Source organism: Parus major, chromosome 18, assembly GCF_001522545.3.
Source record: "Parus major isolate Abel chromosome 18, Parus_major1.1, whole genome shotgun sequence".
NCBI lineage: Eukaryota > Metazoa > Chordata > Aves > Passeriformes > Paridae > Parus > Parus major.
Genome location: NC_031786.1, coordinates 271,825 through 285,314, shown reverse-complemented (window position 1 = coordinate 285,314; position 13,490 = coordinate 271,825). Strand labels below are relative to the sequence as shown.

General features: G+C 58.4%; 3 protein-coding genes across 5 annotated transcripts; 1 reads left to right on the top strand and 2 right to left on the bottom strand.

Annotated features, from left to right (window-relative positions):
- Window positions 1–490: 490 nt before the first annotated feature.
- On the bottom strand, window positions 491–8,049 carry ARHGDIA (Rho GDP dissociation inhibitor alpha). Of its 2 annotated transcripts, none has more exons than XM_015645647.3 (6): window positions 7,943–8,049; window positions 3,887–4,096; window positions 3,441–3,524; window positions 2,878–2,954; window positions 2,642–2,705; window positions 491–2,167 (listed from the first exon to the last, which is right to left on the bottom strand). In XM_015645647.3, the coding sequence occupies exons 2-6, from the start codon at window positions 4,074–4,076 to the stop codon at window positions 1,968–1,970; spliced, it is 615 nt and encodes a 204-aa protein (XP_015501133.1). In that variant the 5' UTR covers window positions 4,077–4,096; window positions 7,943–8,049; the 3' UTR covers window positions 491–1,967. The 2 variants fall into 2 exon arrangements, with proteins under 2 accessions (XP_015501133.1, XP_015501135.1); XM_015645649.2 differs by lacking the exon at window positions 7,943–8,049 and adding an exon at window positions 6,108–6,273.
- A 242-nt stretch (window positions 8,050–8,291) lies between these two features.
- ALYREF (Aly/REF export factor) lies at window positions 8,292–12,457 on the bottom strand. The gene is made up of 6 exons (XM_015645646.1): window positions 12,191–12,457; window positions 11,899–12,030; window positions 9,885–10,032; window positions 9,645–9,708; window positions 9,347–9,524; window positions 8,292–8,568 (listed from the first exon to the last, which is right to left on the bottom strand). The coding sequence occupies exons 1-6, from the start codon at window positions 12,416–12,418 to the stop codon at window positions 8,554–8,556; spliced, it is 765 nt and encodes a 254-aa protein (XP_015501132.1). The 5' UTR covers window positions 12,419–12,457; the 3' UTR covers window positions 8,292–8,553.
- A 25-nt stretch (window positions 12,458–12,482) lies between these two features.
- ANAPC11 (anaphase promoting complex subunit 11) lies at window positions 12,483–12,971 on the top strand. Of its 2 annotated transcripts, none has more exons than XM_015645651.3 (2): window positions 12,483–12,747; window positions 12,840–12,971. In XM_015645651.3, the coding sequence occupies exons 1-2, from the start codon at window positions 12,568–12,570 to the stop codon at window positions 12,891–12,893; spliced, it is 234 nt and encodes a 77-aa protein (XP_015501137.1). In that variant the 5' UTR covers window positions 12,483–12,567; the 3' UTR covers window positions 12,894–12,971. The 2 variants fall into 2 exon arrangements, with proteins under 2 accessions (XP_015501137.1, XP_015501136.1); XM_015645650.3 differs by having other exon boundaries at window positions 12,496–12,676; window positions 12,748–12,971.
- The last annotated feature ends 519 nt before the right edge of the window (window positions 12,972–13,490 follow it).

Here is a 13,490-nt window from a genome sequence, read left to right as displayed (position 1 = left end):
CTGCAGGTTCTCCCACACCATGGATTCTGTAAAGAGCTTTTCATGGCTACGATTTCCTTACCCTTAACACAAACATGCCACATGCTCTGTAAACATCCGCAGGCTCTTATCAAGCTGCCTCTCCTGGATTGTGTTCTGTGATCGCCTCCCTCATTCCTGTGACTGCACAGGAATTTCCCTTTGTGTGTGCAGCTGGAGCATTTGCACTGTGGGTTCAGAGCCTGCCTGTTCCTCTGCTGGCAAGAGACCCCCCTTGGAAATCCCTGTTTCCACTGCCCCACACACTCCAACCCCTCACACTGTGGGCAAACAGCAAGGGACAGACCCTGCACACCTATTGCCATGGGCCTTCTCCTCCTCTGGGAACGGCTGTCCCAGATCCCATTTCACGTTCTAGCAAGCCCAGAGATCCTGGTCTTCTCCCACCCTAAGTGTTTACAGAAATCCCATTCAGCTACTTCATGCTGACAATGCAGCATGGACAGTACACTGTCAGTTCAAAGATTTTATTTAACTGTCATAAAAGGAGAAGCAGACGATGATTCCAAACCTGTTAACCTGGGTCTAGGACTTACAGACAATACACATCAAATCAAATTAACAAAAAACTCTCTAGGGGCAGGGTGAGGGGAGTTAGAGGCAAAGACGTAGCTACGAGAAAGCCACATGTACTTGGTCCCAGTTCTAACCTCAATGTGGTAGATCCAAATCGGAGGGCTGCAGAGGTGGCGCATGCCTGCCCAGCCCCCCCGGTCTTGCAGGGGGCCCTGGGGCTTCTTTGCCCCAAGAGGTGCAGCTGTGCAGCCAAGGGTGGAGGCCGGCATGCTGCAGGTCTGCAACAGGCACGGGGGGGGGCCGAGTGTCAAGGCAGTAACTACTGACAGGCCAGGCACAGATTCTGAAGGCAGAACAGATACATAAGGCATTAACCGCTTCGGAACACTTGTCCATCGCAAGCTCTTTGTTGATCGCATGAGGAGCAGCTGCAGAGACAGACTTGTCCATCCTCAGCCCAAAACAGCCAGGAGGGCAGGTGCTGTCCTGGAATTTCAGTGCTTTGCAGCTACCTGGGCTGCAATGAGAAGTGTGAGGTGATGGCAACGTTGGTGACCCCTGCACTGCCCTGCCCTTCAGCCCCCTCTGTGCCACAGAGGCACCCAGAGAGCTCGGGGCTCTGCGCAGGCAAGGCTGGGGTCCAGCCAGGCCAGTGCTTGGGACACCAGGAAGGGCAGCCAGGAATCATCCAGGATGTCACACCCTTTCCCCTCTGGAAATGTCCTGTCTCAGGTGAGGAACGGACCAGCAGTGAAGTGGGAAGTTGTGAATCTTTCCTAATAACACATGAGGGGCATGACCGAGCTGAGCCCATGCCAACAGACGGGAAGAGCAGGTGGCGTTTAAAAAGTGTAACCGGGCAGGACCCCCTCCCTAGAGGATACATGTTACACATTTAAGGCATCATGGTTACAGGGAACATCCACAAATGAAGCTGCCCAGGACACTGACAGGGTGGAAAGGGCAGGCAGACAACACTTGAGCCAATAAACTGATTTGACAGCTGCCTGGCACCAAAATTCTTCAGCTACTTGGAGGCAGTAGCTACCCTGAGCTGTGCGCAGGAAAGCCAAGCACAGGATCCTAACAGGGGTTCCTCCCCTTTGGCACCTCCTAGATAAAGGAAGGTGGGAAGCAAGAAAGGGCCTGGCAAGGGAGTGGGCACTTCCCTCAGTGCTGGGGCAGCACAGCCCCAGGACGGGCAGCTGGAGACCAGATGCAGACAGCATGGTTTGGTCAATGCACTCAGCAATTCTCTGGGGAAGGGGCACATAAAAAACTGAGCTCTCTGGTCAAATGATAATGGGGGTGACAGGTAAGAGGGTTCCAATGTCAGCACTTTGGTACAGGGGGGGAATTCTACGGTAGCCACTGTCTGATTCACGCTCTCTGGGGTTTGGCCTCAGGAAGGGCTAGTCCTTCCAATCCTTCTTGATAGTCAGGTTCCACTCCCAGGACAGGTGGTCAGTCTTATCATCATCTGTGAACTTGGATTTGATGTTGTAGCTGCCCCGGGCCAGCATGCCCTTTGGGGCCTCTTCCATGGGGGTCAGAAACTCGTACTCCTCTGCTCGGGGGCCATAGCTCCCAACCATGTATTCGGTCTTGTCAACTGAAAGGACAAAAAGAGGTGTGTGGAGACTGTTCGGGAACCTCCCCTGCATCTGGGGCAAGGCTAAAGCAAACTGGAAGGTCTGTTACTGTTACAACAATCTGTAGAGCAGCTCTAACAATAGGAATCTCGCCCAGTTCAGAGCTCCCTCCCCGCCAGGAATGGGCCCCTCCTGTGGGGAGTGACCTTGAAGCGCTAGCAATGCTGTCAGCTGTGACCTCCTTCCTGCCAAGATCAGGGGGGAAATGTGCTCCGGGGCAGGGGGGGGGATTGGGATCACATGCTGTGTGGCCAGGACCACAGGCTGCCCCATCACTGCAGGCCCAGGAGCCTCTGCAGAGCTCCACGGGCCCAATGGCATTGAGGACTGTCCCCTCCCATGAGGAGCTGCTGGGCAGCCACTGTCAGAGCAGCAAGATGAGCAGGAAGCCCTCACTCACACACAGCAGCACCAAGTCACAGAGGAGCACTTACTTTTCACACCTTTCCGGAACGTGTGCTGGATGTACTTCAATCCTGACACAATTTCCCTGTTTACCTACAGAGAGAGGAGCAGGGACTGAGCAGGACTCCATTCACACTGCCCACCCCACCTGCAGGAAGAGCCCATTCCTTCAGCACAACCCCACTTTCAGGGCACAGGGCTCCCCAAGCCAGGACCACAGCAGTCTGGTGTTCCATCCATTCAGTTTCCAGATTGGAATCCTTACCCTAAAGGAGATTTTTATCCGGTATTCCACGCCCTCCTTCAGCACAAATGCTTGCTTCTTGTAGCTTTCCAGATCACCTACAGAGATGGGAGAGGGTTGCTCAGAGCTCCTTTGTGCTGTGCTGTGCTCTGGGGTGAATTTCCGTGGCATGAGGTAGCTGGGGCAGGAGCTGCAGGAGCAGGGAATGACTCTAGCTGTGTGGCCCTCTATGCTGCCAGAGCCAGGCAGGCAATGCCCTGCAACAGGACACTGTAGCACAACCATGCAATTAATTCCAAACTGTTTCTTTGCAGAGTGTGCCCCAAAGCTGTCACCATTTCAAAGCTGCCATGAATGTCTCTATGCAGGCTGGAACAATCTGCCTGCCCCATCTGGCCCCTCACACCTCTACAAAACACCCAGGTGTCACAGAATTGCTGCTGGCTCCAGGTACAGAACCCACTGGGGCCCAACCACTGTGCTCTGCCTCCAGCACTTCTGACACAAGAAGGTTCACCCACCTTGCCAGCAGTGCTCCTGCCAACTCTGCTCAGGAGCAGGGGTGGAATTCCCCCCCAACTCACCTGTCAGGTCCAGTTCCAGGGGACCTGGAGCAGTAGTGCAGACCAAGGTCAGTTTGGTCACCACCACATTTGGAGCGTTGGGATCTAGAGACAAGAGAAAAAGGTGTTGAACACTCATCCCCAACACTGGCCAACACATATCCTTTTCCTTCTAGGGAACTTCTTGAAAGAGCATGAAAACCAGCAAAAGCAGCCTCTCTAAGGGTCAGGGCTTCAATTGCACAGACCACAGTCCTCCACAAAGGCAGAGTGCCAGCCACACCCTTCAGCCCCACCCTCAGAGTCCCTGAGCCCTACGCTGCAGGCCAGCCATGGGCATGGAGGAGCAGAGACACAGCTTTGTGCTCTGGGCTATGCTCCTGCCCAACACAGAGCTGGGAGAACAGCTCCCAGGTGAGAGCAGAGGCAAGGCCAGAAGGGAGGGACCAACACATCCCAGGGCTCACCTGCACTCACGGTGACGGCGCCCAGCAGTGCCTCTTTGTACTTGCGCAGGCTCTCATCATCCTTGTCCAGCTCCTGGATCTCCTGGATGCTCTTCTGGGCAGGTGGCTTATAGTTGACAGAGTGTTCATCCTCCTCATTCTCGGCTGCAATCTGGGCCAGCTGCTCTGCCGTTGGCTCCTGCTCCGCCATCCTCACACACGTGACCTGCACTGAAGTAGAGAGGAGAGGTGTGACTGCCCTGACCAACCACACCAGCAGCAGGGTTTCCCAGAACTGCTCCCACTCTCACTGGGGCCCTTCATGCTACCTAACCCCTGGGAGACAAACCCTGCCAAGGGCCTCCTGCAGAGCCCCCAAGAGGCCAGGTCTCATCTTCAGCCCACAGACGCCCAGGCAAGAAAAAAAATTCAACCTCAGTGCTTTGCTTCTAATGTAAAGACCCAAAGCCATAGGGAAGACACAAGATCAACCAGGTGAGGCTTTCAACTGGAATAAAGCAGAGCCCAGAATAAACCCAGTTCTGCTCTCCACAACAGGATTCCAGCTAAGAATAGGCCTCTGTCTCACCACTGGCATGAATGCCAGGAGCCTCTGCTGGGATCTGGTGCTCACGTTTTGTAACTCAGGTCAGTGCTCTGTGTCAGGTGCCTTGGCAGAGTGGGATGAGACACCTGGCTCAGCCCTTTGCAAGGATCTGTGGCACACACAACCAAGGGAACAGGCAAGATGTGGAGGCTGGCTCAGCTGCTCAGGACTCTGCCCAGGAAATGCCCAGCTGCACCAAGGGCTGGGCAAAGGTGATGCCAACACTCCATTAAAATCCTTGGTAAAGGCCAATGACACATTGAGAAATCTCAGTGTTCCACAGGACACGTTGTCTGAAGGGTTATCCTATGGCAAATATCAATTTGGGCTCTAAAGACTCAGAATACTTTGGGCACAGCTTTAGAAAGGCACTGGGGCTATACCACAAGCATCTGTGCAAGGAGCTTTTCCTGCTGAACCTGCACAGCAAACAGCTGGCCCTTCCACACAGCATCCTCCAACATCTTCACACTGAATGATGTGGAAATTTTTCTTCAGAAGGACATTTAGTCTCATGTTACAGATGAACAACTGATGAGATTTCATGCCAGTGTCTCCATATCAAACCCAGCTTCTCCCAAACAGCTGCCAGGCTTGAGGACTCCCAGAAGCGCTGAGCAAACAAACACTCACTCACACAACTTGCACTGCTCCATCTCCTTGCTGCATCCTGCCCAATCCCCTCCTCACATCCTTTGGCTCGCCTCTGGGCTAGATTACACCTCCCACGGCCCGCAGCTCGTTCTAACTCTCACACCTTGCTCTGAGGATATCTGCAGCTTTCAGGAGTGAAAGTGACAAAATTTCAGCTTTATAGAACTGAAGTCCCAAACTTGTGGTGACTCCCAAATTCTGTGACTGGGCCTTCTGTGAGAACACACTAATCACACACTTGGCAGAGGATCCACTAGCATCCACATACCTATCTCCAACACTTTTGTGCATGAGCATCCACAGGCACTCTCAACCTTCCAATTTTCAGACCAAGCAGAGACAAAATCTCTCACAAACAGCCGGATCAGTGACAGCAGGAGCCATGAGGCAGCCTCTGCTCCAGCACCTTTAACTCTTGGAGACAGTGCTCTGTGAACAAGAGCTCCAGTCCCAGCATAGCTCCCATGGCTGGGAGACAGCTGCACTGACTGGAAACAGCCTTGGCATTCACAGCCCTGACTGCCAGCAGCTGCTCATGTCCAAGATCCAGAATCCTCTCCTAAGCAGTTTGGAAATGCACTAGTTTGGTGTCAGCATAGAGCTTCTGCTCCAGTGTAACACACGTGGTGACAATTTCCTCCCACGCATCACTAACCCCATCTCTCCACCAGACACATGAGGAACCCCTGAAACTGGTATTTAGCACACAGGGCACAGAAGAAAGCCCAAACCAACCAAAAACCCAAATCCCCAGCTCTTTGGTCATGTTCCTGTGTTCCACCCTGACTTCTGTGATCCAGAGCTGAAGAATCATGCATACCACCACACATATTAATCACAACCCACCCCAACCCCAATTTCTAAGGTGACAGGAACCCATCAGGACTGAAAACACCCCTGGAGACCAGAACCAGCGTGACTCCAGTCAGTACTGCAGGCTTGGCTCTGGGGAAACAGCCCTCACCTTTCCTATCAGCTTACCCGCAGATCCTGGGGATCCCACTGCTCTGTGGAACAGCACAGCCCCCCGGGAACTGCCACGGCTGCAGGAAGGGACCCCAGCCTGTGCTGGAAACAGACTACAGGAGGGCTCCTGGATCTTCCGAAACAGACCATGGCTCCCTGCAGATCCTCAGGATCACAGCAGCCTGTAGAAGGCAGCAGGAGGCTGAATCCCCATCTGGGAATTCGCACTCTGCCTTCACTCCTCCCTCAAACCAGCAGTTTCTTCCGGATTCTCTGCATGTTTTGTGCTGGACAGAGCAGCTGCAGCAGTTAACGCGAGAGCCCCACCTCCTGCCAGGCAGAATCACCAGCGGGAATATCCCTGCTCGTGTCCAAGAGGATAGTGGGAACCATTGACTTCATACCCCAGAATCTCAATCCCATGGCAGCAGCAAACCCAGCATTAGTCAGAGTATCTTCAGATGAGCTAATCAGCTTCCGACATCCATCAGGCCTCAGCGGCAGCCGTGGACACAGCAGTGCCAGCTCCAGCAGTCCCCACCCTTCCTTCTTCCCGCGCACAGGGAAAGTCTGTACAGCCACCCGGAGAACTTGGCTGGAATGTGACCCAGCAATAAGTGTTTCTACAGGGCCCTGTCCCAGTCTGCTCTGCCAGGACGAGGAGCCAGAACAGCCCAGCCCGGTCTGGTCGTGTTCCGTCTTCCACATGGACAGCTCAGATGTTCCCAGGGCAGCACAGGGGACGGGGGGGACACCAGTAGCACAGAAGGGACAGGAGCCTAGCTGACACTTCCTGAGGCCGGGTGCTGGCAGGGCACATCCAGGTATCACTGCTGCACCAGTCACTTTGTAAGAGCATCTGAGGGAATTCTCACCCCACCTGACCCCCTCGGCTGTCTCACAGCCCCAGGCAGGAAGGACACACTACTACCCAGTGAGGACTCAGCTGTCTGAGGACGGAAGGTTTTTTTTGTTTGTTTTTGTTCAGAAATATCCCTGACCTGTCGTTCACCTGCATGGGGGAACTGTGCAGAGCCAGGCACAACTCTAGAAGCATAAAGGCTGTTAGCAGTGCTGCACCAGGGATGAAAACCAGCACCGTGGGCACCTGGAGCCAGGCCTGTGACCCATCTGTGTGTGTCAGCAGCCGAACCCACACCAGTGAAACAGTCCCCACTCTGCAGTCATGGAATAAGATCTTCCACACTGGAAAAATGCTCGGACAAGTGGAGCAAGAAGCACGGCCGGGGGCTTTTCTCACCACAAACAAACGATGGTAACGGGTCTCGGGAATTCGCCGCTGCTCCCGGTGGAGTCATGCTGGCAGGGGAGCGCAGGAACCGCGGCTCCTGTGCAAACCCCCGGTCGGGGCTCGAAGCGCACCCGGCCCGCGGGGTGGAAGGGCCGTGCCTTGACACGGAGCAGCCCGACTCCAGTGCAGTGTCCCCCAGTTCCTCATTCCGTAGCGAGCGGCCATTTATGGACAACCCGTACGCGCCAGAGGCAGCGCCGACCCCGGGACGTGTCGGGCCCGGCGATCCCCTCCACCGCCCCTCAACCCGAGCACCGGGCCAAGCCCACCGGGAGGTGCCCCAGCCCCCCAGGGGAACGGGGGCCGCCCGCGCTCCGCGCTCCGCCCTCGCCCCACGCGCTCCGCTCCGGGACGGCCCCACCGGGGGCAGCGGCTCCCCCGGCCTTCGGAAGGTCGCGCAAGGGCACCCGGGACCCCGCGCCCGCCCCTGGGCCGCGCCCGGCCCTTCCCGCGGCCCGGAGCCAGCGCGACGCGCCCGGCCCGGCCCTTCCCGCCGCGCCGTACCCCCCGCCCGCCGCTCCCGCCGCTCCCGCCGTACCGGTCTCGCTCGCTCGCGCTGCGCTGCCAACGCCGCGGATCCGCCCAGGCCCCGCGCGCCCCCGCACTTCCGGGACACGCCCGGCACTTCCCGTTACTCGCGGCCGCGCCGCCGCCGCGCTTCCGGCCGCGGACCGCGCGCGGATTGGCCGGGGGGGCGCGCACGGGCGGGGCGGAACGGAGCGGATGGGCGGGACCGAGGCGGAGCGGGGCAGTAACGGCAGGGCGGGGCCGAGAAGGACCGGGACCGGGACCGGGACAAGTACACGGCAGAGTAGCAGAGAGCATCACGGTACGTGTGGGGGTGGGACGGGACGCGGGGCCCAGCACGGCAAGGCACCAGTCACAGCTCTAGACATGGTTCTATTTTATTACGGCAAAGGTGAAAAAGCCACCTTGGCCCAACAGGCAACCAGAAAAATTTATCCCAAAAATAACTCGGTACAAAACAGGTCTGCTGAGAATTAAAAAAAACCTTTACAGGAGTTAAAACCTATCCCAGAACGTAAAAGTAAAACAAATCCCATCCTCGGTAGTAGTAGCCACAGCTGCAGCCCCTGCCGGGAGTGTGGAGCAAGACTGGAGTCCTTCCCTGTGTCCACTGCTGCCGCTTTAGCTGGTGTCCATCTGGAAGAGAGGGGAGGAACTGTCACCATGTGCCTCACAGCAGCCCTGGCACCTTGTAGCACCCCCCTGCACCCAAACCCACCCACTGCATTGCAGGCAGCCTGGCCCTGATGAGCCCCCAAGCACTGGGGGACACGGACAGGCAGGTCCAAGCCACAGCACACTGTGCTGAGCAGGACACCAGACCACACCCCTACACTGCCCCAAGGCTTCTTCTAGAATCCTGCTCATCCCATTTCTTCCACACTCTTGCCCTGACCTATCCCAGTCCTGAACCACCAACTCCACTGTCATGGTGTCCTTGTGGCCTCTGTTTTGTTGGGATCCCAAGCCAGCTACAGCACAGGCCGAGCAAGTTCCATGTACAGCTGCAACCTGCCCATGGCTCCCCAGGATGGGGCTCATTTCTGCCACCAACATTACACCATTCCCCCAGCAGCACACCACACAGTTCTTCCACAAGACTTCCCTTTCTGTTTTCTCATTCCTGCAACCTATCAGCTCTGTGAGTTTTGTTCTGCAGCTGCTGCTCGCAGTGGCTGTTACAGCTACAGAGCCTGGCAAGAGTGGAGGCTGCTCCTCAGCCATTAAGAACAGGTGACAAAGTGTCTGGAAAGCAAAGCTGGGGCCCAAGCCAGGGCACAGCTCAGCTTCAGAGACTGCTTCAGTCCAAGGACCTGGAAAATGCTTTCCCTCTTGTGCCAGCTCCAGACTGCCAGTGCTTTCCAGGAGCATGGAAAGATGCTGGAGCCCATGACCATGCCCAAGCAGCACTTACCCTGGCATTGTAAGCATCCAGCTGTGCATCTAGTTCTTCTGCAGAGAGCTGCTGTTTGGAAGTTCTTCCAGCTCCTCTGCCTCTCCCTCTGTTCCCACCACGAGTCCCTCGCCTGTTGCCTCCACCTCCAAATCCCCCTGAGACCCCACGGTTTCTGGTCATGCCACCTCTGTTTACACTGTAAGTTTTAAAAGCAACTGTTTTAGTACCTTCAGTGAACCCAAACAGGACCCACGTTCCCCACCAGGGAGGGGTCCTACACCTTCCCACCCCACTGCTCTGGCAGGGGTTCCCCCACCTCTGTGCTGGTCTCCGCTGCGTGTCGATCTGTGACGTCACCAGCTGGATGTTCATGGGGCGCCCTGAGGGAAGGGAGAGCAGCCTGAGTCCGCGGGACCCCCGGCGGGAGGCAGCGACACGGGCGTGCAAGAGGGACATGGGGGTGGGAGAAACAGGCACATGGGGAGGGACACGGATGTGCAGGGTGCTCCACTCCAGCTAAGGAAACAGGCGGTGGAGATGGGCCACGCACACTCACCATCCAAGGGGACCCCGTTGTACTGCTTCATCGCCTTCAGCGCATCAGCCTTTCTCTCGAAATGCACATCTGCCGTTCCTAGACTGCGACCAGATCTGTCATAGTGCACAGCTGCCTTCTTCAAGGTCCCAAACTCCGCAAAGAGCTCCTGAGAATGAGAGGGAAAGGAGCATGCCCATCCATCGATGCTGCAAACACTGCAGCGCCCCACTCAGACACACTTGGCAGCATCAGTGCTTGTCCAACCACCACGGACAACCTGGAAAAAGACCCAATGGCAGAGGGGAGCACAACCCGTCAGGAAGATTTCAGGGAGTTGTCACAAGTGGCAAAACCAAGCAAGACTCTGCATTCATGTCCTGCAGGAGGCACATTTACAGACACCAAAGCAGATTCAAGGGATGATGAGCTGGTTTTTTTCCCCAGAACTGGGGGTCTTTTGTTGAAGATGAGTCAAAGCGACAACTATTGGAAATACTCCAGACCCCAGACACCTTTCCCACAGAAGATCATGAACATGTGAGTGCAAGGATCCACAAGACGATGACACTTGTGCCCATTAGGAACATAGTGGGCAAAAATGGAGACCAACCAAGTCCTCTGCTGAGGTCTGTCCTTTGCTACCACAAAGGCTGGAAATAAAGAGGCAGCAACAGAGCCACCGATTTTGTTTCTCAGGCACTATGTTTGGGAAACCAACAAGCACTAACTACTGCACTGCCTGAGTGAACCTGCTCCTGAGTCACAGCAGGGCTCTCAGCAGGGCTGTTGGAGGAGAACTGCAAAGAGCCCCTGGCAGATGCTTTCCAGACAGAATGTGGCATGCAAGGCTGTGCCAGCTCTGCCCAGAGCCTGGGGTCAGCTGCTCCTGCCTCAGAGGACACAAAGAGCAACGCTGCATAGCTCCTTCGTGCCCAGAGCGCCTTCGGCCTCTCGCACCACACAAAGAGCCATTTGCCCAGGAACAAAACCAACCCCACATCTGAGGCAACACTCAATTATGGGGCTGGGGGCCAAAGCCATTGAGTCAGCCCTGCTGCTAAACAAACCCCACTGGGAGCTTGTGCAGCAGCAGGAAGGCGAGTGCTGACGAAACACAAGGCACAGGGGCTGAGTTTTACAGCAGCCTCACTGCAACAAACAGGAACTTATTTAAACCCAGACTGAACTTACATGAGGAAAAGAGGTGATGTGCAGCACACTACCCAGTGAATAGGTGACCTGACAGATCTCCTTTCCAATTCCCCAGCTGCAGCCAGATTGGTGCGTGGAGAGGCTGGGACGAACGAACCGATGAGGAAAGTCTGACAGCAGTGGTTTGGTTTTCTCCGGTGAGGACACGAGAGCCAGAGGCCAGGGTGATGGCAGCACTCTGTGGTGCAGGAACCCCCGCCAGGGACACAGGTGGCACTGAATTTCTGCACAGCTCACAGCCCACTCATGGCCCTATGACACCCCTCAGCCTCCAGCCCCGAGGCAGATGCACGGAGCAGCTGACTGCAGGCACTGAGGGGTCAGCCCAAATGGGGCAGAGCCATGACAGGTGGAGGACAGGACACCGAGGCAGCAGTACAGGGGAGCTGTTCCCGTGACAAATAACTACCTGGTTACACTGATGTGTGCATTCTTGGGAACCCCCTGACACCCAACAGAATGTGATCTGACAAAGCACCAAAGCCCACGGCACCGTTAGGGATAGCTACAGCTGTGCAGAGCAGGAGCTCAGAGTTCACAGTGAATTCTCCAATCACAATCACAACGTGATCCAGCAGAATCACAGCATCGATACCTGTCCGCCGTGCAACACAGGAGTCACTTACAAAGCACGTATAAACCGAATTTTCCAGCCCCCTCGAGACCACCACGATCGCGGCAAAGCAGGCACAAGTAGTACAAACCCCATCGCTAGGGATTCGCCCGGGAGTGCTCGGCCCCGAGCACAAGGCGGAGTAGGGCCGGCGGAGTTCCCGCGGGGACCCGACCTGGGCGCAGTAACCGAGGCCCCGAGCCCCACCTGGATGTCCGCATCCGAAACGCCGAAGTCCAGGTTGGAGACGAGCAGCTTCCCGCCGGTCTCCACGCCGGCCCCGGCCCCGAAGCCGCTGTCGAAGAGGTCGTGCTGCCACTTCTCGGGGAGCTGCTTCGGCTGCAATGAGAGCGGGACCTCGCTGACCGGCGCCAGGGCCTTGCAGCCCGCGGCCGCGCCGGGAGTGGACAAAGGGCCGCCCGTGCCCCCGCCCCGCGCGGACCCTCCACCCCAGCCCGCCGCGCCGCCGCGGCCCAAGCTCCGCCTGCCCCGTCCGTACCCGGCTGTAGGGCGCGGGCCGGTTCCTGCCGCCGCCCCGGGCCATCACCGGCCGGTTCCGCACGGGGCCGCCGCCCGCGCGCCCGCCGCCCACGCCGCCCCGGCCGGGCCCGCCACCGCGTGCGGTGCCGCCCCGGCCCCGGCCGCCCCGGCCGCCCCGGCTGGCCCCACGCTGGCTCCGGTTCAGCTTAATGATGTCGTCCAGGGACATGTCCATCTTGTCGGCCATGATGGCGGCACCGCTCCCACCCGCACTTCCGGCCGCGCTGCGCCCGCGCCGGAAGCGGAACAGGCGGGGCCGAGGCGCGGCGGGCGCGCGGAGCTCCGGGGGGCGGGCAGCGCTTCCGGCGGGAGCGGCACCGGGACCGGGACCGGGACATGCGGGTGCGCGTACGGAGCTGGCACGGAGTGGCGTCCTGGCTGTGGGTCGCGAACGACGAGAACTGCGGCATCTGCCGGATGGCCTTCAACGGCTGCTGCCCCGACTGTGAGTGCGGCACCGGCACCGACACCGGGCACTGCGCACTGGGCGGGGCTGACGGTGTGTCCGTGCCGCAGGTAAGGTTCCCGGCGACGACTGCCCGTTGGTGTGGGGGCAGTGTTCGCACTGCTTCCACATGCACTGCATCCTCAAGTGGCTGAACTCGCAGCAGGTGCAGCAGCACTGCCCCATGTGCCGCCAGGAGTGGAAGTTCCGGGAGTGAGGGCGGCACCGGGCACGGGCCGTGGCCCACCCGCGGCCGCCCCCGGCCCATTCAATAAACGTGCGGACGCCACTCGCGTTTCCGTGTCTGTGTCCGGTGTCCCGCGCTCGGGGTCGGAGCGGGGCTGGGCGAGGCGGGACCCGGTGCTGCGGCCGCGCCGACGCCGCCCCGCCGGGCCCCGGTACCTGCGGGCGGCTCGGCCCCGCCACCGCTCGGTGGGTAGAACCTCGGGGCTGCTCTCTGACCGGTGCCGCTCGCCAGCCGCTCCCACACTGCGGTGAGTACCGGGGCTGGCCCCGCGGTGCTCTGCAGCCAGCGGCCGCAGCGGGGTCCCGACCCCGGCAGGCGCGGGACAAGCTGGGGGCTCCCCATCTCCGGTAGCCGGCGCTGCGCTGGCGCGGACTGCCCCCGGTGTCTCCCGCAGTGCCGTGCAGGTGGGGCCGGGAGCTGCCGGGAACCGGCCGGAGCCCGTGGCGCTCCCCCGGGTAAGGCAGATGCGACTGTGGCCTTGGACCCCGCGGAGTGTGTGGCTACCTGAGGCGGTGCTGGTGGCTCTGGGGTGACAATAAACATGCTTGGGATGGCTCTGTCTTGTCT